General features: G+C 34.9%; 1 protein-coding gene across 1 annotated transcript; it reads left to right on the forward strand.

The window, feature by feature from the left end:
• The first annotated feature begins 13306 nt into the window (after nucleotides 1-13306).
• Nucleotides 13307-17199, forward strand: LOC110036990 (phosphoglycerate mutase-like protein AT74). The gene is made up of 2 exons (XM_020741554.1): nucleotides 13307-13781; nucleotides 16673-17199. Exons 1-2 carry the CDS (start codon nucleotides 13316-13318, stop codon nucleotides 17089-17091), a joined length of 885 nt encoding a protein of 294 aa, XP_020597213.1. The 5' UTR covers nucleotides 13307-13315; the 3' UTR covers nucleotides 17092-17199.
• The last annotated feature ends 6828 nt before the right edge of the window (nucleotides 17200-24027 follow it).

A 24027-nucleotide genomic window follows, 5' to 3' on the forward strand; every position in this document is an offset into this window, starting at 1 on the left:
TTAATATTATAACGAGCTAATTTCGAGCCGAACACGAACACGATTATCATTTTCGAGCCGAACACGAACACACTATTCATGAGCCATTTCGAACACGAGCCGATTTCGAACACGAGCTGATTTCGAACGAGCCGAACACGAGCCAAGAGTGAGCTCGCTCAGGCTCGGCTCGTTTACAGCCCTACTTGGTGCTTGGTGCTTGGTGCTTGGTGCTTGTATTTCCTGTTTTACTTAGTATCAATCAAATGGCTTTTTTATATTTTTATTAAATGCTGATCGCACGGTATATCCGCATTTGGGCTCCAAATTTTACTCTGCTATCCTCCTAAGCCCGCAGCCGACCTTCCTTCAAAGATTCAACGTCGATCATGCCCGCTCCGTAGGTAACAAAACTCATTTTTCTTACTCTACTACTCCCTCTTTTCCCCCATTTTGCCGAGAGATTTCAGTCGATTCATCTGTTTGGAAGTGTTTGGGTGGCTAAAACCTAGATCCGATTTGAATATGCAAGTATTGCCGGTAAAAAATGTAAATACACTGTTATTGTGATATGTTTGAAGCATCCGAAGGGTTTTCTTCTCCATTCCCCATCCCTAACCTATCTTCGAAATGCGTTTATTTGTATCAACCCAAATTTTTATTTTTTTGTTCATATGATCTCCATGTTATTCAAAGTTATTGATTCTTTTAGGGTGTTTGTTTGAGAGGCTAGAAGATATTGATGGAATGTTTTGCTCCATGTGATTTGGTATTCAATTTGCCTTGTATTTGAGAGGTATCAGTTGGTTCATTTTTTGTTTGAAAAAGCTTTTGGTGGTAGTGGTTCAACTCTTTGGTATTCTTTGAGCCATGTTTTTGATGCATTTGTTTCATTACTATATTTTGTAGGTTGAAATATACAAACAATTTTGATTGCATTGTTTGTTCACAACTGAATGGGTAAAAAAGCTTGCATTATGTTGATGACTGCAATTTTCCACTTTTGTTGGATGGATAGTTGTCTGTAAATAACATCAAGGTACATATATATTATTTTGTTCAACAAAATGAATTTGATTGCAAATTAGAACAAGTAGGAAATAGAATAAACAACATTGAGCTACAAAAATTTTATTGTTATTTGTTGCATATTTGGCTTGGCAACAATGAAAGTGTGGGTGATAACCATTTTCTTACTCTCACGTTATCTTTATGCAAATGGTTTGCACTGGTTCAATGAATATTCTTTTACCGTGATAGTGATAAGTATGTTTGCTTCTATGAAAATATTACTATTTTTGCAACTCAACATTTTTGCTTCAATGACACCCCCTTCTTTACTTGTATGAAAGAGAATTTACTCTCTAATGATGGTAGATCCAATATATTGTTGTTGAAGCAGTTTTTTCGTAGTAGGTTTTTTAACAAGCTATGATGATGCCCTTTAGGTTGTTGGTTTAGAATTGGAAAGTTGGATGAAGAAAATATGCTTTATGGTTTATGGTCCTTTGGGTTGTTTTTGATAGCATTGGTTTATAATTTCTACTCTGCTCTATGTGTTCCAAATTTAAATTGGTTTTTACTCATATACGGTGTTACTGTAATAATAGAGAAAAAGAAAAAGAAAAGGTTTCATATATGATGGTTATATTAAAAGCACATTTATGTTTCACCCATATACCAATATATATTTTAATTCATTATCTTTTTTGAATTTTTTTTTACATATGCATATTCCATATCTTAAGTGGCTCATTTTCAGTCATAATGTCATGTAATCATCTGTTGATGTGACAGTAAAAGATGAATAAATCTAAATACTCTGGTTCATCAGCTATGTGGGATAGAGATGTTACTATTTTTTGTGATCTATGCGTGAGGGAGGTCGAATTGGGAAATCGACCAACAACTTTTTTTAATAAAGAAGGTTGGCATAATATCATAACTAAATTCAAAAAAATAACTGGAAGGGATTACGATAGGATGAAATTAAAGAAAAAATGGGACCAATTAAAGAATGATTGGAAACTTTGGAAAGAGCTTAAAAGGGGATCAACTGGATTGGGATGGGATCCAGTAAAGCGGACAATTAATGCAACTGAGGAATGGTGAGCCGAAAAGTTAGTGATAATAACATCGCTATTTCAAGTAAATTTTAGATACATATTTTTTGAATATTGATTAGATTTTTTTTTGTTACAGATAGTGCCGGTGGCAAAAAAATTCAAATTTACTGGAATTGAACCAGCTTTGGATGAGAAGTTGGATGACATGTTTACTGGTGTTGTAGCAACAATAACTCATTTTTTCACCCCTAATGAGCAGGGTGTTGCAAACCTAACAGAGGATATAGAGACCGAGCATATAGGTGATTCAGGAGAAGGTCCCAACAAAATCCACACAGATAGCCAATCCACTAGTAGAACAAAGCGTCCCCGACCTGCAAAAAATAAAAAAGGTTTTGCGTTTGTTAGGGGTTCTATTGAGACATTGATTGAAATTTCCAAAAATAATTCCAAAACTGCGAAGGACAGCACAATCCATGAGTGTGTTAAGATCCTTAACACATATCCTGGTATTAAGGAATACCAGAATATGTATGTTAAGTATGTCAAGTTGCTAGGGAACTCAACCCGGAGGCAATTCTTTGAAACTTTGGACCCAGAATTTCGTCTTCCCTATTTGCGCTCTTTTATGAAAGATTGAATGATATTTATGTAACCTCATTGACTATTTGTTTGATGGACTCGTTATGTCTTATGTGCTATTTATGTCATGGACTCGTGATATGTATTGTATTTTTTTTTAAGCTTGAATGTGTTAGCTACATATCAAACTTTGATGTTTAGATATGTAAATATTCAATGAAATGTGCAGCATGTATGTAACTTTCTCTATATTTTTATTGCATGCAGTTAAATTTACATGCATGTAATCTTTGTATAGTTGTTATTTTCTCTATGTTTACTGACATTACATCACTATTTTTTATCTGGTTTAAAAGTCTACATTTCTTTCAGATTTTATATTATGGAGGAAGGATAAATTAATCAAATCTGCATTGTTGCTCTCACCCTTACGTTGTTATACCATTAGTACAACACATATGTTGATCGAAACCCATGCATGACGTCCAACAATATTGGAGATAGATGGATCAGAGAGTTATTATGTGGTCACCCGACACGTTTTGCAAATATATTTCGTATGACAAAAGTAATTTTCGTTGACCTCCTAAATGAACTTCAGACCCTCCACGGACTGCAAGGATCATCAAGAACATCTAGAGAGGTGTTGGCAATAATACTCTACATTTTTGCCTAGAATGAATCGATGAGAGGAGCTACGGAACAGTTTCAACATTCCTCAGAAACCATAACTAGATATTTCTCAGCTGGGTTGAATACACTAGTGAGTCCGACCCGTCAAATAGTCAAACCAGAGGACCCAACATTCCAGTTCATCCCCACACATATTGCGAATGACCATCGTTATATGTCGTTCTTTAAGATGTTTCCCAAATTTAAATGTTAGTTAATAAAATTTCACACATATGATTTTATTATTTATTAATTCGTTCATCTCAGGATTGTATCAGAGCTATTGACGAAACACATGTCGAAGCACGTCTTTCTTGCACAGAGAATGTTGCATACATTGGACGATGTAGATCACCAACACAAAATATAATTGTTGTTTGTGATTTCAATATGTGTTTCTCAATATGTGTTTCACATATGTAAGGTACCGCACACGACAGCCGCGTTTTCAAGTTTGCTACTAGCAACAGAAAATATGATTTCTCTTATCCACCACCAGGTATGATCTTATCCACCACCAGGTATGACCACCAGGTATGACAATCGTGCTTAACTTTTGACCATCCTAATTACTTAAAAAATTCTAAATGAAAGAAAACCTTACTCAGGCAATTACTACTTAGTTGATGTCGGGTATTCTTTGCAAAGGGGATATTTGAAGCTATATCCAGATACAAAATATCATATACCTGATTTCGAGAGATCGAGCGGGGTTGCACGAGGAAAGAAAGAAATTTTTAACAAAAGACATTCATCCTTTGTGGTGTGATCTGTGTGGTGTGATCGAGAGATCGTTCGGGGTTTGGAAGAAGAAATGGGTAATTCTACTTGATATGTCAATTTATTCATTTACAAAACAAGTCCAGATTGTAGTGGCAACAATGACACTACACAACTTCATTAGACGACATCATTCCATAATTTGAGTTTGTATGTGCTGATAGTTATTGTGTGAAATAGGAAGTAGGGGTATTGATATGTGTTGGCTTATGAAGATAACAAATAGCTATTTTTTTCATCCTGTATTCAAAAAAATTTGGCACTTTAGAATGACTTAAATAAATACAATAACCATCGTTCCATTTATTTTTTTGATGATGGAATTGGGGGAAACCATTTGGGACCTTGTTGTTATCAGTTTTTCTTCCTAATCGAGGCAGAATTTCTATTTGGATTTGGGTTCATGTTCGTTGACGTTGTCCTATCTTTATTGCTCATATGGTAGTAGCTTTAATATTAATAAGGCTAGAAGTTGCTCGTCTTCTCAAAATGTTGAAGTATCTACAGTAAGCTTTATTCTTATTAAAGAGACTTACATCTTGATGTTATAGCTTTCAGTTACTATGATTAGAGAGGCTTACATCTTGAAGCTTTATTCTTACTACAGAGGCTTACATCTTGAGGCTTTCAGTTCCTATGTTGAAGTTTTTACATCTTGATGTTATAGCTTTATTCTTATTAGAGAGGCTTACATCTTAATGCTATGGCTGCTATGACATATGTTTGGTCAGCTGCAACGGGAGTGCAGTAAAAATTTGAATACATTTTCACATTGCAAATGTTTTCTGTTGGATAAAAACTATAGCTGCTTTATATGATTCTAATTTTCATCTTTTTTTTTTTTGAACACTTTTATGGAGCCATTCGCTTATAGCTGATGGTTGTTTAGGTGTAAGTGGTTCTGCTCTAAATATATGCAATATGTATGTAGCTTGGATGGCCCTATACGTTAAGGGCAACCGCTACTATGGAATGATTATGTTTGGAATTAAATGTTTGGAATTAAATGGGTTTTGGGGACTGGGAATGAGGATGTTTAAACTTTGGTGGCATTTTAGATGGACAGGTTTTTTGTTGCTAACAAGGGGATACAATTTATTGTGCTGAATTTTTTTGTGCTGCTGTATTTCGGTCTTCTTTGGCTTGATTTACACCTACGGAACACACATAGCAAACTTTGGGTGTTAGATTACTTGATTATTTTTCTTAAGAATGACAAATGCAAATAGTTTATTAGCTTGGATATAAATAATTATAACTCAATATGTATGCACCTTATGAATGGAAATTTCTTAAAAAGTATCTATTCTCAAACAATTTTTTGTATATATTCTCATAGAATTCTCTAAGCTGCATCTGATGAGCATTATCTTAACAGCTATTATGGTGGCTTGTCTGATTGGCATGAAGGACTTTAATTTTACACGGTCTTTATGTTTAGAGTAACTTGGATGACCCTATACTTTAAGGGCAATCACTGTTATGTATAAATTGATTGGAATTTATGGTTATTTATACTGGTGCACTTTCCAAGCTTTATAATGCTATGTATGCCGTAAACTTTAAAAAACATTTCTGTTGTTCTTCTTCGATTCCATATTCTTTATGATCCATTGTTTGGAAATGTTGAGAGATGACATGAAGGAATTGGCATGTTCCAATATTTTATGTTCAATTTTATCTTATGTTCCATTGTCTGATTGGCATGAAAGAAATGTTGAGAAATGTTATGTTGAGAAATGTTTGGAGTGGAGCTATTATTAAGGGAAATGGAGCTACTAGTGTGGGATTTGTCTGATTGACATCAAGGAGTTATATTTTAATTGGTCTTAATGCTTTGCAATGCTTTCATTGTAAATATGGTTTGATAGTTGGAGGGAGCATCATGGATGGGCATTGATGTGATGTTGGCCAGTGGTGTAGCATGTTGGTAACAGTTTGATCAAATGGTTTGTTTACAACATTAATTTACATTTCAGGGCATTCCCCATTTTCTTTTCAATATAGTTGTTCGGGAGATAGGTTTGTTTACAACATTACTTTCCAGGAGATCAAACCTTGCCCCCTTTCTTTTTATGTTTATTACTTTTATTCATATAATAGTGGAGCACCTTAGATGCCCAAAGAACTCAGTTGCAACCACTGCTTCCACACTTTGGTAAGTTGAGTTTTTTTTTATTCCCTCTATTTTTTGACTGATCTACGCTTTTTATAATAATTGCAGGATAATGAGCTCAAGATATTCAGGGAAGTCGGGGCAAATGATGTGTCGATGTGGGCTACCGTCATTGTTATTCACATCACGACAGGCACATAACTACGAGCGACAATTCTACAGGTGCCCGCGGTGGGGACAAGGACCGGATGACTGCAAATGCTTCAGGCGGGTCGACAGTGGAACTATTTCTACAATATCCCAATTGGACATAGCTGATAGGAGTTCAATAGTACCACAACGGAAGAAAGCCGCATGTGGTTCGAGTTCTTCTATTTATACGATATCTCAGTCTGACAGGTTTGCTCTAGGTTCTGGAGTGTAAGATGCAGGTGGCATGGACCGTGATATGCTGCTACATTATAAAGCTAATATTATCATATTTTTACTTATCATTTTAACATGTTATTTTTTTCTTTTTTATGACCTTTTATCCTTTTATTATACTTTGTAGTTTATACTTTGTAGTACTATGTGCTGATACATTTGACTTTTGTATGTGTAACATATTCGTTTGATGTGATCGGATATATTTTAGTTATATAAATATAAATTAACTTTTTTTTATATTTTCTTGTCTGAATATTTTTCTTTAATTTTGTTTAGAAAATAACAAATTCAGCTGCACAAATTATTTATTTAATTAAAAAAATTTGCAAATAAGTTGTTTACAAAACACACTAACCAAACAGCTAAACAACTTAATTCTTATTCAGACAGAATGATCAATTTTCCAGAATCAGTTGTTTTCCATAAGCGCAAATCAAACAGCCAGACAGCTTATCCGGATCAGCGTGTGCGCTCGCATTTTTGCATAATTAATAGTTTAAGCTATTGTACTAAGTTATATCAAGTTGCAGCTGCCCCAAACAGACCCTAAGTTCCGCTCCGTGCTTCTGTTATCATATATTATGAATTTATTAGTAGGTTAGAGTTAGATTATATATGGAGATTACAAGAAGTTATATTGCGGATATAACCCTCTTGTATCCTCGGTATAATCTCAAAATTGTACACAATGCTGCGTACATTTATCTTACGCAGGGGTCTGCTTAATTTGAGGTTTGAGTACGAGTTAGCGCTCAGATTTTATTTATAATTTTCTTGTCGGGCAACTTTAAAAGAAAATTAAATTTTTTAAAAAAAGATAATTAAATAATAATTTTTTTAATATTTTCTCTTGATCAATATTATTAATTTAAAATATTTTATAAAATATAATATGAAGCTATGAAATATAAAAAGATGTAAGACATGACTGTAAAATTAATTTTATACATACAAATTTTTTTTATAAGTTTAATTGAATTTAATAGAAAATGTATGCAAAAAAAATGCATAAAATTTTTAATTGAAAATATCTTAATATGTAAATACAAATGAGTTGAGTAAAATATCGCCAAACAAATTTACATACGTAATGAACTATATTTTTAACATATTTGACATATTATATATGCATGAAAGTTATAATTTATTTTAAAAAATTAAAAATGATAATTTTTAAATAATATAAGAGTTTTGGTTGGTGTTAAAATAAAAATCAAAATTTATGGCCAGATTTAAAAATATATATATATAAATGAGCAGGAAATTAATCCCCTCAAAAGCTTGCAATCGCGAAATATATTTATGAGATCAGGTAGATCAATGGGTCATGTTTGGCACGAATCAGGCTCATTTGAGCTTTAACTAACTTGAAGAAGGTTCAAATTAGGCTGAGCCTGCAAAATTTTAATTTCTTCATGGTCAAGTCCACCTATTCTAAGAATGCTTATGGCGAGCCCATCAGGCGGCCCACACATAATTTATTTTTTCCTTTTTTCCACTAAATCATTTGTGAAAAAGAAGGCAATACAATCTAAAAATAATTAAAAAAGGCTATTAAAAATTGTGTCCAGTTCAGCAGCTGATCGATTTGACCCTGGTTTTCACCGGTTCAATTATGGTTATCTCTAGCGTCCAGACCGACTGCCCTTCTGGTTCACGGTCAAACTGGCTAATTGGATTCATTTCTAACAACCTTGCATATGTGTGTGTGTGTGTGTGTGTGTGTGTGTGTGTGTGTGTGGGTGTGTGAGTGTGTGTGTGTAAGTGTAGAGTAAAGCCATGTTTGTGGAGAGGAATTATGTATTGAACTTTTTAAATGCTAAAATAGAGATGATTTTGATGTAATGTTAATCATTTAAGTGATGTAAATGAAGAAAATAAAAAATTAAAATGTCAGTATGAACTTTGTGAACCTTTGATTCTATCTTAATCATGAAAATAAAACCTAAGTCCTTTGGACATTTTAACCAAAAAGGATTTAATAACTTTTAATTCACTCGAGCAAAAAAACCTCAGCCTTGAATATGTTTTATATGAGTTAGACAGAATTTTTAAGGATTTCAATTGGATCCATGGGTTAGCCATTTAATTCACTAGAGCCGAAACTAATAAATTTAATATCTTATCTGTTAAAAATGGTCAATCTATTTTTTTATTTCAAATATATCAACATTAAGTGGAACTTGAGCTCACAATAATATGTTGATAGATAGATATTGTATCAATTACCAAAATATTCCTTGTTTCAATTTAGCCTAGTTATCACATATTAATTGGATTGAATTCTATGATAGTCGGCTAAGCTAGTTTGAACTTAATCTTTAAATCAGTTCATTCAATTAAGCACGGAGCTTCTGTAGAACGGGCTTGACTTGACTTGACCATGATAATCCTCATTTGACCATGAATTTAACCACACATTGTATAATTTAGCTGATTTAGAAAACCTAAAGTTTTCAACCAATTTTAACCCAAACAATTAACAAACTTGACATACATTAAGGTTTATTGAGTTTGATCAAGATGCCAAGAAGCAACCCCAAGTTGGTTCATCCCAAAATAACTCATGGTTTGACCAATTTTTTGCAAATTGATTGAGGTGGCTATACCTCTTATGGTCAACATAAGCTGAATCTATTTATTTAGCCAAATTAATTCATGTTACTAATCAAACAAAGTGATTAGAATCTCAGGATAAACCAAACATCAATTTCATCTATGGTTTGCCCATCAACTAAGGGTTTAATGTATGAAATAATGGATAATCAAAGATTAACACTCTTACAATTAGACAATACAAATTATCAACTTCTTTACTCGAGGCATACTTTAGAGTCTAAAGGCTTTTAGTTTAGTAGATCTAAAACTGAATACATGTGTTGTAATTTTAGTAGTAATAGATACAGCAACATAATTTTAATCAAATCAATACACGGGGTGAATGTTTTAGATATCTAGGATATATTGTTCAGAGTGATAATGATAGAAATGAGGATGTTATTAATAGAGTCCAAGTTTGATAGTTGAAGTGGAGAAATGCATCAAGCCTATTGTGTGATAGAAAAGTACCGTTTAAACTAAAAGGTTAAACTAAAAGGAAAATTTTATAAGATGGTGGTGAGGATTGCAATGCTTTTATGATGCAAGATGTTGGCCTATAAAATAGAAGCAAAAACTATCCTAAGTGTTGCTGAGATAAGAATGCTCAGGTGGATGAATGATTTTACACTTAGAGAAAAAATATGAAACAAATATATTCAGGAAGGGGTCTATGTAGCTCAAGTGGCAGACAAAATTAGAGAGCGCCATCTTAGATGGCCTTGTCACTTTAAACGTCGACAATCTGATTATTCAGTTTTAAGAGTAGCTATTTTATATTTGATTTACGTTAAGAAAGGTAGAAGTAAACCTTAAAGTCATGAAAAATGTTGTATAAATATATTAGTTTATTACAATTAAATGAAAACATGACACTCAGTAGGACATAATGAAGAAAAATGATTCATGCAGTCGACCCCACTTTGTTGGAAAAATTTTTGTTGTTGTTGAGGCTATTATATTTATTCTCTTCTATGCTTCTCTTGATTTGTTGGTTGATGCGAAATTTGATATCTCGAGATACTCTTCTAGTGGTTCTTCATTTGGATGCACGACAGGTCCAGAGGAGTAATACAAAGAAGGCTTGAAGGAGTTGATGCTCTATCTCAAAGGACAATTTTCATTGAAATGTTTTGTAGATTTAATCTATGATAGTGTTCTATGGGATATGCCAATAGCTAAAGTTATAGATGGACCTTGTGACTCTCTCTCTTCTCCTAGAATGTTTTGTCAATTGTTGATTTGTTAGGTTTGGGAGTTTGTTTTATGGTGACTAGTTTTATTTTGTTTTCTTTTTCCAACTGTTGTGAACATGTTATCCTTAATATTTTCCTTTAATGTTAAGTTTTGTAAGAGCCATCATGAATTACAATAATTACTAAAATTCAACCATATTTTTCAATATTTAAGATCATTTTATTTTATATATTCTTAATACATAGAAGAAATTTAAATGTAAATTTTTTCATATATATATATAGAAACAAATAGTTTCAAAGTACTTTAAATACATTTTTATAAGTTGTTTTCTTCCTTTGTCAAGCCATGCGCTGGATTTTTGCTAAACAAGCTTCTTATCTCCAACTCTGGATGCAGCTAATCTGCACGCGCTTCCTTGTTCTGAACTCTGCATTCGTTCAACAGAAGATGTGAATCCTGAAAGAGCAAGAGATTCCTCATCCTATGTTGGTCAACTACTCCCATTTGCCTATTTACGCTTCCTGCTCTCAGGATCTACCTAATCTGGCTCACAACAGCATGGCCACCAACCCAACATTAAAAATGAAAGAAAAAAATAAAATAAAAGTTCAGTCAACAAGAGTTTTATATCCTTAAATTTAAGAAGATTTACATACAAACCACTTAATACTTATGTATTTACGATTTAACAACTAAACCTCAATTTTTTTATCATATAAGTTTAGGTCGCTTGTGAGGCTGCGGTGCGGCGGCGGAGTGGTGTCGGGCCATATTTTCATGTGTTTGGCAAAACTGCATTTTGTTGGTTTTTGCAAACTCATCTAGCTAAGTGTGGTGGTTGATAGAATGCTTCGATATGATTTTTGAAAACAAAATAAAATTTCAAGTCATGGCAATCTTTTGAACATCGATTTCTTCTACAACAGCTTCACTGACTCACATTCAAACAACTTCAATTGTCCCAGGTAGACACTTAGTTATTCATAAAGAGGTGCATTACACTTGCTAAAAGTTAAAAATTTGTCTTTTTGATGTGATATGAAAAATTGGGATGTTATAAATGTAACAGACATAATTATGCAAATACATAGAAGTTGGGGGTGTGTATGTAAATACCTGTGAAAGTTATTTTGAGGTGGTTGTAATATAAAATTTGACTATTTATTTTTACACTTTTTTTACTCTCAATATAAATCTAATGAATATCAAATCAATATAAATCAAGAAATTGTTTATTGAAAATGTGTCAGCACAAATCTCAAAGACATCTCATGGTTAGCAAAAGAGATGATGTGGCCCCACAGAACCCATAGAAGGCGACCTGGAATCATCCGCTCAGCCGACCAGCTCTTGGGTATTGAGAGGTTGATGTTCCTAGAAGGATAAAAAGTAGATTATCCCATAACAAAGTTACCTGACCTTATCCATGCAGACTAATCTAGTGCCCTCCAATCCACATGAGCGAAGCGGACCATTCAGCTCCACAGAAGATGAAACTAATCCTCAACAAATGGCCACCGGACTTTATTCATGAGCCCCTTGGGCTATATTCCTGTATAGACTAAACTCTGTCGTGCCTATGTATGTAATTGTATAGACCCTCATTCATGTAAATAGATGGTCCATTTCATTAATAAAGGTTATGCAAATTTACTGTTCATTATTTTGATATTGCTCTCTTTTCCCCCTCATTCTCCTCCTTCAGCGCTCTTTTCCTTAGGTGTGTTTCCCGGACAGATTTAGATTCAACATCCTAAAAAATACAATAAACATGGAGTCATGACGTCAAAATCAAGAGGAGCGCAACTATCACAAATAAAATTGGTGATTAAAGAGTAGTAGCTAATGTAGATCTCCCACGTGATGACATCGAGGAGTGTATGCAGCGAGGGATGCAAGAGATGAGGACTCAGATCCTGGAGCAGGTGAAGGGCCAAATTGTCAAAGTCTTGAGGGTAATCACATCCCTAGCAGGAAATCAGGCCCCCAAGAGCAAAACCAGTGACAAAGGATGGCGCCGCGCACAACAATTGGAGGTTGAAGGGGGTTGGCAACTCATAGTATCAAGACAGTGCAAAATATATGCATGTGGAGAGGCAACCGTTAGGGTGCACTGAAGCTCCGTGTCAGCTAGAGAATTCTATATCCCTCCAGATCTCTGGAGCAGAGCCCTGAAAAATTTAAGTGGTTGGCTTTTAAGACTTACAGGGGGCAGTCAGGCCCTATTAACTATATCACTGCATTTGAGTCAGCCGTGTGCTTGCTCGAGATCTCAAACTCGTTCAAGTGATGTCTGCTTTTCACCATTTTGAGGTTGTCAGCCTTAAAGTAGTTCCATGCACTTCCGGTTGGGAGTATTAGCAACTTTGTTGATTTAAAGAGATTTTTCTTAGTATAGTTTGTTAAGGTCGTTGCACCAAGATTGATTGCCTGAGCAAAAATTAAAGACCGGCAGGCCACAACACCAAGATCGCTCGGCCTCACCCATAAATTGAAGACTGTCAATTGTGGTGTCAAGCTCACCCGTTTGAGTAAAAATTAAAGATAGGTAGGTCGTGGTGCTTGAGCCGCCTGACCGTGCCCAAATACAAAAGATAACCAGTCGGGACGCTAAGACCGACATACTAATCGCGAAAAGATGACTAACGGACTGTGGCACCAAGATCTCCCGGGTCCTGCCATAAACTTGAATGAAGTCAGCCTTGGCTCTAAGACCGCCTAGCTAGGCACAAAAAAATAAAAAAATAAAAAATAAATAAATTGTTGATCGCGATATCTTAATAACCCGGCAACCTAACTTTAGAAACTACAATTTGAATGCAAGACTAGCCGACCAAGAGCAAAGTTAATGGGTAACCAGTAGTAATGCTAAGTTCACGCGGCGAGGCGAAGCATGAGCAGCACTTGCAGCTTTAGCCGGCCGGTCAGAAGGCTGCCGAAGAGGATCATCCTGGTGCGACACGGAGAGAGCCAGGGCAATCTTGATAGTTCGGCGTACACCACCACGCCGGACTACAAGATCCCGCTTACGCCCCTCGGCGTCGCGCAGGCGCGCGCCGCCGGCGAGGGCATACATGGAGTCGTCTCCGATGGCGGGCGGACCGCCGACTGGAAGGTGTATTTCTACGTTTCGCCTTACGCGAGGACTCGAGCGACGCTGAGGGAGATCGGACGAGCATTCCCGAAGGAGAAGATAATTGGGGCGAGGGAGGAATGCAGGGTGCGTGAGCAGGATTTTGGGAATTTTCAGGTGGAGGAGAGGATGATGGCTGTTAAGGAGACAAGGCAGCGTTTCGGAAGGTTCTTCTTTCGCTTTCCTGATGGGGAGTCTGCTGCAGATGTTTTCGATCGTGTTTCCAGTGAGATTAATTTTTCTGGTTTTGTTTTTAGGAATGATTCATGGTTTTGTGAATTTGAATTTGTTGTGAATGGTTGGATAGTTTTCTGCGAAGCAGGAGCAGTTTTGTTGAATGTTTGCAACTTCATGACTATGGGATAGAGCTTTAGTATTAAACATTCATAATTACATGCTTACCACTCAAATAGCTAATATCACATCAAAAATATCACTATCATTATCTTTTTATAATAGTGAAATACACCTTTTCATGCGTAGGTTTATGTGTTATAAGTGCAAATATCAAATTTTATACATTTGGTATGTAAATACATAAGATTTATGTGGTGTGCATCTTTAACATCATATAAAAAATATTACCATCATTATCTTTTATAAAAGTGAAATACACCTTTTTCATGCATAGGTTTATGACACCAAGGTGTTATAAGTGCAAATTTCAATTTTTTATCTTTAGATATGCAAATACATAAGAATTGTGTTGTATGCATCACACATGTTTAAAATCATATAAAAAATATCACTATCATTATCTTTTATAAAAGTAAAATACACCTTTTTCATGCATAGGTTTATGAAACCAAGGTGATATAAGTGCAAATATCAAATTTTATGTGTTAGATATGGGTATGTATGCAAATCTTCGTATTTTTTCTTCCAAGATACTAGATAAAGAAAACTTCCCTAAAGACATGAAAAGAATAAATGGAGGTTGTGGATTTTATCAAGTAGACTGCAACCGATAGTGGAATAGGTTTGATGTTTGTGACACAACCCAGAAGTTAAGGACCTAAATTGGTCTATATTTAGGCCTAAGAACACTTTTGCTTAGGATTCCATGGACCCAAAACATTACTTCACTAATAACCCTGTAGAGAAATTGTTACAACCTTCTTCCCTCAAAAGGAAGAGCACCCTATCCTCAGTTTTTGGCAAGGGGACCTCTATAAATCACTTATTCAAAGTTTCTCTTAAAGAACCTTTAGATGATTACAAGAGCGAAGAGCAAAATAAAATACAACAAGAAAACATCTTACATTATGTATATTCAACATATGCAGCACATAAAATCATAAACATGTTTCGACCTTTGAAATTCAAGCTCATCTCAATAATCGTAATGAAATATGTCTAGGAAGTTAAATTTTGCAAAAAGGAGTTGCTGATGTAGCCTTAATGGTTAATTTTTGTTACAAGAGTGGAGTATATAGGCATGCAATAGGTTAAAAGTTCAGTCAAATTGGCTAAGTTAGTTTTTATTACACTTAAATGTCATGAATTTTTTAATTTGTCGTTATCTTTTATCGTGGGACATTGTGGAGCCCCTGTAAAAACCGTTTCCTAAGTTCGCTGAAGTTAGTGGAGCCGGGTTGATGTAACTTCCTTGGCCACTTAGCATAGCTCTAGAAATGAGTTTGTAGAGAATTGTAAAAGTCCAGGTAAGGATACATAGGCATTTTAAAATATTAAAAAGGAATTTGTGAATTTTTTTTAACAGATTATTTATAACATATTTAATATTCATAGAAATAAGATTATAAGATGGAGTTGAACTTGTTTGACTTCAATGCTAATTCAAATCCTTTTCATCAATCTGTCTTTACAAGTGATTCCAGGAGTTTAGTGAATTGGAACCTGTAGTAAATCCTTGGGTAATTATCCTCAAAAAGTGAGTTATTTTGGTGAATGCTCACAATTTTATGATTATTCAATAGAGCTCAAGCATTAAATTTCTTATTATATTTTCATCTGAGATAACAAGATAACATGAGTGACACTTTTAATAAAGGCAACTTTGTAGAACACTCTAGAAGAATGAATGGAGATTGTGGATTATTAAGTAGACTGCAACAAATTGTGAAATAGGTTTGATGGCTGCGGCACAACCGAGGAATGAAGTATAAGTAACATAATGATTTTTGCATGACTCTGCCTAAAATTGGTCTATATTTAGGCCTAAGCCACTTTTGCTTAGGATTCCACAGGCCCAAAACATTCCTTGTCTAATTGCTCAATGGAGAAACTGTTACAACCTTCTTCCTTCAAGAGGAAGAGCACCCTTCTCTTAAAAACCTTTACATGATTACAATAACAAAGAACAAAATAAAAAAAAATTCTAAAAGTAAATTTCTTACATCATGTATATTTGATGATTTGTAGCTTGTAGAATCTTGAACATGTTTTGACTCCTGAAATTCTAGATTTTCTCAAAAATTTGTGATGGAAGTTGAATTTTGAAAACAGTTTAATTTGGCTTAATACTGCTTCTCTAATATTTTTTTAAAGATTCAAGTAAGGATGCATAGGCTTTTTTCAATATTAAAATGGAATTTGTTAATATTTTTTCTTACATACATTATTTCATGTACATATGATATGAAACCAATATAACATATTTAATATATTATATCTAGCTTTCAACTTTTAGAAAAATATTTTTATGTATTCCAAAAAATATCTATAATTTTAAAAGTTTGGTGCAATATTAACAGCCAGGACTCAGATTAACATATTGTACATAGGAGAGAAACAGTATAACTCAATCTTAAAACATAAGAGCACCGTTATGTATAAATGCAAATATGAAAGATATATGTGGTATAAATGTAAAAAGTAAAATGTAGGTGTTAGATATGTAAATACACAAGAACACTGTGTTATGTTAGGTAAATGTCGCCCTTTTTCATTTTATGTAGCAATTTCTTCTTGTTATTAGGTTGAGATTTTCCTCTTTTTTCACTCAAACTCCCACCATGATGATGAACTCAACGTTGTCTCCTTTTCTTCTTAAGCATGTAATTTTCATTTCACACCAAAACAAAAGTTTTAAAAATCTGATGGCTCCAAAATCAAAAAGCTAATAAATTTAAAATTTTTGAATGCTTTTCCCAGGTTTTATGGAATCCCTTTGGAGGGACATCGACATGAGAAGACTGGAGCAGGGCGAAAACTCGGAAACCAACCTGGTAATCATCTCCCATGGCCTGACCTCCCGAGTCTTCCTCATGAAATGGTTCAAGTGGACCGTGGAGCAATTCGAGCGGCTGAACAACTTCGGCAACTGCGAGTTCCGAGTGATGCAGCTCAGTCAGAGTGGTGACTACAGCCTTGCCATCCACCACACCAAGACAGAGCTCGAGAGCTGGGGACTCTCGCCGGAGATGATCATCGACCAACAATGGAGAGCGGCGGCCAATCGGGGGAACTGGAATGATGATTGTGCCTGGTGTCTCTTTTCGTTTTTTGATCATCTGAAGACATCTGAGGAGAATGGAGAGGGGGAGATAGAGCTTGCAGAAGAGTGTGCTTGAGATGCAGAATGTAAATTTTGTTTTTTGAAAATTGCAGGCTTAGTGTAAATGTTTGTTCAGATGAAATGTTTGTTAATGAACTTTGATTATTATTTTTCATTATTTTTCGGATGTGTTGTTGTAAATGTAATGAAGAGTAAGTCACTGATCCTTAATTTGAATTTAGTGAAAATATTTTGCTGCTAATTTGTGTGTGTCCTTTATTTATTTTATTTTATTATTATTATTTTTTAAGAATGACTAGAGGCTATTATATGAGCCTCCAGCTGCCTCTAATGTGTCTAACAATTCGAGTATCATCTTCTTAAGTCTAATTGTGCCAGAAGGGATTCGAACCCCCAAGCTGAGGGGTCTTATGGAGAGAGAGAGAGAGAGAGAGATTCAAAAGGAATGCCCGGAGGCTATTTTATGAGCCCCGACCATCCCTCATGCGCCTAAGAATTCGATTACTACACCTTACACTCGGGGGAATTCGAACCCAGATTAGAGGGGACTTACAACTGACAAGTAGATGTCTGACCAACTAATCTGAGTACGCGGCACACACAAATATATATATATAAGATTATTGCTTTGCATATCTAAGGTATGAATTGTATCTATATATCTAACACCTAGATTTCAATTTTCACATCTTACATATGCACAAAAATATCCATTCCACATTTTTAAAGTTCAAATAACAGTATTTCCGATGTGATATGAAAATTCTGAGTAGCATAAACGTCAAGAAATGAATCATAGGTGTTAGATATGTAAATATGCATGTGGACGAGTGGTAGGGATGTAAATGCCTCCTATTGCTCTTGTGGAGCTTCATTACGATTCATAAGAAGTCAACGCATTGCTTGGCGGTGACATTACTCAACCCACCGGCCATTATGGGAAACCATTATTGGTGGCATTTACTCCAAAATAAAATAAATTTAATTATTTGATATTTTAAATCGTTAATGTTGACTTATTTGATCAAATTATAGTTGTGACTTCTCATGAATTTTGATATTGTCAACATGATTGGATAAGATTTGAGGGCAGACAACTCTCATGACCTTTATGGTTGTAAGGAATATGGTAATGTTCCAAATACAAATGTGGTTTAATAGTAATTTTGATTTGACCAACTCCAATTCTATTGAGTTGCTTCAATTATGTTTTATTTTACTCAATATGATGTTCGACAAATGATTTATGCATGTATATTTATATCTCTGTGCCGTCCCATAGAGTATTTTGAGTTTTGGTGGTATTTACAGAGACGTCTCTCCCAAAATCTATAAATAAACCATTCCCTTTTACATAAATGAAGAGTTGAAGGATTAGAGCTAAATCAAATATGAGAGAGAGCTCAAAAATCTTGATGATCATTAATCTCTATCTAGCCAATGTAGTTGGAGTATTTGTCGCTAAATTATTGTTATTAGGTAGTCAGTGTCATATTATTATTGCTAGGTTATTACCGACCAACCAACATTATCCATTTGTCATCAACAAAACACCACTGTCAAAACCATCACAGTCGAGATGGAATTGTCGGATCACCGTCATCTAACAACCACAGCTAGATGGCCCATATCTCTGTCATTGGACTTCCACCCTCCAACTCTTGTCGTTGACTTGTTGTCAGTCCAACACCATCTAGCCTTAGCTACCAAATCACTGTCATTATATTTTCATCACTTGCATGTTATCCTCAAATCATCCTTGCCATTATAATTCTGATGGATTGCCATTAACGTGTTACTGGGTGGCCCAATCTATGTTCACCAACTGCATTTACCAATCTTTTTTGCTCGACTACAATTGTCGAATCATTGACGCCTAATTATGGTCATCTAGCCTCACTTTCCCATCCATTGATACTTGATTATGAGGATCGATCATTGACGTCCAATCTCAATCTCTTGACAATAGTCACCAAACCAATATCGACCAAATAAGGTTTCTCGATCACTGACACCCAACTATGGTTGCAAGATCTCTTCTATCCTACTATGGGCACTCAAACTTTGCTGCTTAACTGCAATCTTCTGATCTTTGTTGCCCATCTATGAGCAACCAATCACCATCGCCTAACTATAATCATGAAAACATTTTTTTTTCTAATTATGGGCCCCTATTCAGTATCACCCACTTAAAATCACTTGGCCTCCGTTGCTCGCCTCTACTCACCCAACCATAACCTTTTGAAAGCCACATGCTATCAACTCCATTGCCCACCATATTATCGATGCATACAATTGCCAATAAGGTCAATATTTATTGTGAATACACATCATTAACACATGATAAATAAATGATGCAGACAAAGTGGTTGAAGGCGTGCTTGCACAGCATGAGGACACGGATTCAAATTACTTATATCGTCCTTTGTGCTCACCTTTTACAAAAAGAAAAAAAAATTATTAGATTCAAATTTATATAATAAATGAGAAAAATAAAATATATTTTTAATGATCATGTTACATAAAGTTTCTTATATCATGTCTAAACTATATTGTTGTAAATTTTAATTTTGCAAATTAAAATTATATATTAAATGATTATAGTTGTTGAAAAGTCCCAAATACGTTAAATTTTCTTTAATGTGGGGTTTAAAATGAAGGTTGACGCAAGCAATTATTATCGCTTCTCATCATTAATATTTAAATTTATCATAAAAAAATTATTTATTTATTGAAAAACACCGTTGGTCATGGGGTGTAGTTATTCTTTAATATGTCACTTTCAAATGTGAAATAAATAAAAATACCACACAAATTTATGTATTTTTACATATTTACATTCACTACCCTTTGATTTTTAATATCATATCATAAATGTCACTATTATTAATTTTCTTAAAAATTAAATATACTTTTTTATGGATAAAGTTAGGACACTAAAATATTATAAATATAAACATGAAATTTTAGGTGATAGATATGTAAATACAAGAATTATGAGGCAACAGATGAAGAGTGACTCAATAATATTTTTTTCCCACCTCCCACAATTATTAAATAAGTCGATTAATTGATAATAAGAATTATTATTTTTTATTATTCATCTATATCTTTTACATCTATACATCAAATATGTGTTAGCATAGATCTCGAAGAGATCAAACGTTTCATAAAAGAAGAGTATAGTGAAAGTTGGCTCACTGTTAGGAGAGTGTGAGACCCACTTGCCTGAATGAATGACGTTGCCCGAGCCAAGCCAACAAGGTTAAAATTGACCGAGTTGCGAGGCGGATAAGAAGACAACTAGATGATTCGAATCAACCACTACAAGCCCGTGTGATAGCCAACTTTCCAGTAGAGCCGATCCAAGAGAATATATAGTTCCACGACATCTCCCACCATCCCAGAGGCGCCCCAAATGTTCCTCATGAAGGATCACAGATTGACAACCAGACCATATTAGTCACTCAAACCATGCCGACTAAAGCTGAACCAACCAAGTTGTTTCTATCGACTCAAGGACTACTAAGCTTAGTCGGTTAAGCCGAAAAGTAGTCGGATGACATGCTCATACATGTAAAATACCAGAAATACATTGGTACAGGCCCCAGTAAAGCAAGAGCAAAAATGTAATATCATCATTGTATCTTCTCCTTTGTAACTAGGTGAATTATTTTATGAATAAGACACTATGAATTACTAGTCATTTTCTCTTCTTTCTCTCTATTGATATGTCCTTATACTCTTTTCATTGGGCGTGATTCATGAACAAATCTAGATTCAACATTTTATAAATACGGTGAGCGTGGATCATGTCACAAATAAAAAAAAGGGGTATTCAAAAAGAGAAGAAACACATAGTAGAGGCATTGACAATATGGATTGCACCATAAAATTTGTGACCCAGCAGATTCAGGAGTTGAAGGATAAGATGTTATATGTCATCCGAGGCATGCTAACTCGTGCAAAAGACCAAAATCCTTGAGAAGAAGGAGTGGCGCCCAATGATAGAAGAATCCCCCAGCTTTGGAAGGGGATGGAGACTCTGAGTACATTGACTCCGTTGGGTCGACACCGTTCAATCGACATCATATTAAGCGTGTCGAGGTGCTCCATCAGCCTGTGAATGCGTTCTGATGACAAATATCTAAGCTTGAACCCTCATAGCGATTCAAGATCACAATACACGAGTCCCACAAGGGGTAGAACGATACGACCAACCACACAACCTTGTTTGAGTTGACTGTGGTTTAATGGATTACCATCCAGAGTAATCACATTGTTTGCTGACTTCAAACGAAAGATTTTGACCCAACTTGATAGTGCTTATAATTCTTAAAAAACTCAACCCTTTTAAGCTCTTCACTTTTACCAACCATGTCACTACGAAGTTCCAAGGCGACAGAGACATGATAGATGTCCACGATGATCTCGAATAGTCTCAAATTTGTTATCTCTAGGTGGTTAGAAATGCTGACTGAAACTCTTGGAGCTTGATAAGCTGTGATAAGGAGGTCTCGAGATTAGCGAGATCACTCATCAGATCCATGAGACCAATTATGACACTGATAAATTTTTTTGCTAAGTGAATCTTTTGATGTAAGCCACACAAACGTACTGATTGACAGTCTTCCGCTAAGATGCCTGGGATACTAATCAGCATCACCTGCCACCGCTTGAACATCAACCCGCCAGCCCGACGGATCAATCATAATGTGAGGACGTAAATTTACTGAGTTGATTTGAGAGGAGGTTCAAAAGATGTTGGAGACCGCTTACATTTGAGAGGTTCAATACCCAACATTGGTTTCAAACATTGTCATGACACAAAAATCGAACAACAAATGGACTATTTATATCGACTTTCACCGATCTGAACATCGCTTGCTTGAAGGACAACTAACCCTGCTTTGCTTGAAGGACAACTAACCCTGCCATAGATCAATGTGCTCATGGATGCAGCTGTTAGTCATTCCGTGATGAGCTTTCTCAATGTCTTTTCCAACTACAATCAGATCAAAATATATCTGGTCGACACTAAGAACACTGCATTCATCACAAATGAGGGAGTGTATTGTTATGCTGTAATGCTAATTGGGCTAAAAAATGATGGTGCTACCTATTTGCGCATAATGGGTGTAACTTCGTTAAATAAGAAGAAAAAAGAATGTTGAAGTGTATGTAGATGATATCTTTGTTAAAAATAAAATATACGAGTAACACATGAAAGATCTAAACGAGTTCTTCAAAACTTTAAGAAATTTTATATGAAGCTCAATCCTCTCAAGTAAAGATTTGGAGCATCCACATACAAATTCTTAGGCTATCGTTTAAACCAAGAGGAAATAAAGGCTAACTCAAAAAAGGTTCAGAGCTGATCAACATGTCATCCTCCTGAAATACTATGGAGGTCCAAAAATTGACTGGTTGGATTGCCGACCTCAGCTAATTCATCTCAAAATTGGGCGATAAGTGCATTGCTTTCTTTAAAATGTTGAGATTAACAAAGAATTTCGTATGGGCAAATGAATGTAAACAAGCATTCAGAAATTTAAAAGACTCCTTCGCATCATTACTGCTCTTTCAAAACTAAAGCCAAATGTCTGTATTTCAGAGTCAGACTTGAAGTCATAAGCTCGATTTAATTCTGAGAGGAGCAACTGAGGCAATTCCCTGCCTATTATGTCAGCCGAGTCATTTGAGAAGCCGAAATCTGGTATCTAATTATGGAAAAATTATTATTTTTGTTTGTAGGCTTCACCTTTATTTCCAAGTGCAACCGGTAATGATCTTCACCGACCACCCACTCAAATATATCCTCACCAGGCCGGACCACTCCGGTAGGCTTCTCAAACGGACGGTGGAACTAAGCGAGTTATATCTCTCATACGTGGCGCGAAACATCATCAAAACCCAAGTCATAGCTAACTTCTTAGCGAACTTTTTTGAGTCAAGCAAACCTGATAAAGGAGTGACAATCGACAATGTTACTTGAGTCCTATATATCGACGAAGCATCCATGCGAACTAGGGCATATTTAATTAAATCTTTTTATTAATTTTGATTTAGCCAATATTGAATCTTGAACATCTACTTCATCCTTCTTAATGCCCACATTGCTCAGTTGCCCTATAACTCGATTAGGTAGGCTACCATGACATCGACTCGGTAATGTTAGTTTGGTCAACTGGCTGACCCTTGGATCTCATCCCGTGCTAGCACATTCTTGATGTACACATACATACCACATAATTTTTAACACCTAACACCAAAACTTTGTACTTATATATATAATACTTTAGTGTCATAAATCTATACATGAAAATACACGTTTCACTTCAAAAAAGTAAGTAATGATGATATTTTTATGTAATATTAAAGATTTGAGTGTGTTGTATGTAAACATGAAAGTTCATGCGGTGGATATGTAAATATGCAAAAGTCATTTGATGTGCATAAAAATGAAATGTATTAGTGCTCGATTCTCTATTAAAACATATGCCTATGTTTGAGATAGAAACATTGAATTAGTCAATTTGATGAGATTTAAACTCTATGGTAGAGCAATAGGTGACTAAAGGCCTTACTGACTTAAAAGCTTAATGGTTTATTAGAGACCATCCAATTTTTATATCATATCATAAAATAAATTGAATAAATTTAAAATGGGGGCATTTACTTTCATACCACCCAAATTTTATGTATTTACATATCTCACACTTAAAACTTTACTTTTCTTTTGCATTTAAACAGCCCAAAATTTTCATATTACAGAAAAAACAACACCATTTTAACTTTAAAAAAAGTGAAATGAACATTTTTAATGTATAAAAAGGTGCTATGTATGTAAAAATTGAAATTTATGTGTTAGATATGTAATTTAAATATGTTGAACAAATACTGTAATTGCAGGCGCACTAGCCATGAAGACGTGGTTCCAGCTTCCCACTACCCCCATTTTCCGGATTATTCAATTCGCCCCTCACACTCT

The sequence above is a fragment of the Phalaenopsis equestris genome, unplaced genomic scaffold, assembly GCF_001263595.1.
Source record: "Phalaenopsis equestris unplaced genomic scaffold, ASM126359v1 Scaffold213678, whole genome shotgun sequence".
Classification (NCBI taxonomy): Eukaryota; Viridiplantae; Streptophyta; class Magnoliopsida; order Asparagales; family Orchidaceae; genus Phalaenopsis; species Phalaenopsis equestris.

What these genes read in the sequence shown, in the direction of transcription:
- LOC110036990 (XM_020741554.1), top strand. Translation starts at nt 13,316, where the DNA reads ATGAGCAGCACTTGCAGCTTTAGCCGGCCGGTCAGAAGGCTGCCGAAG. An exon ending in TGTTTTCGATCGTGTTTCCA is followed by an intron (nt 13,782 to 16,672) that starts GTGAGATTAATT and finishes TGCTTTTCCCAG; the next exon opens with GTTTTATGGAATCCCTTTGG.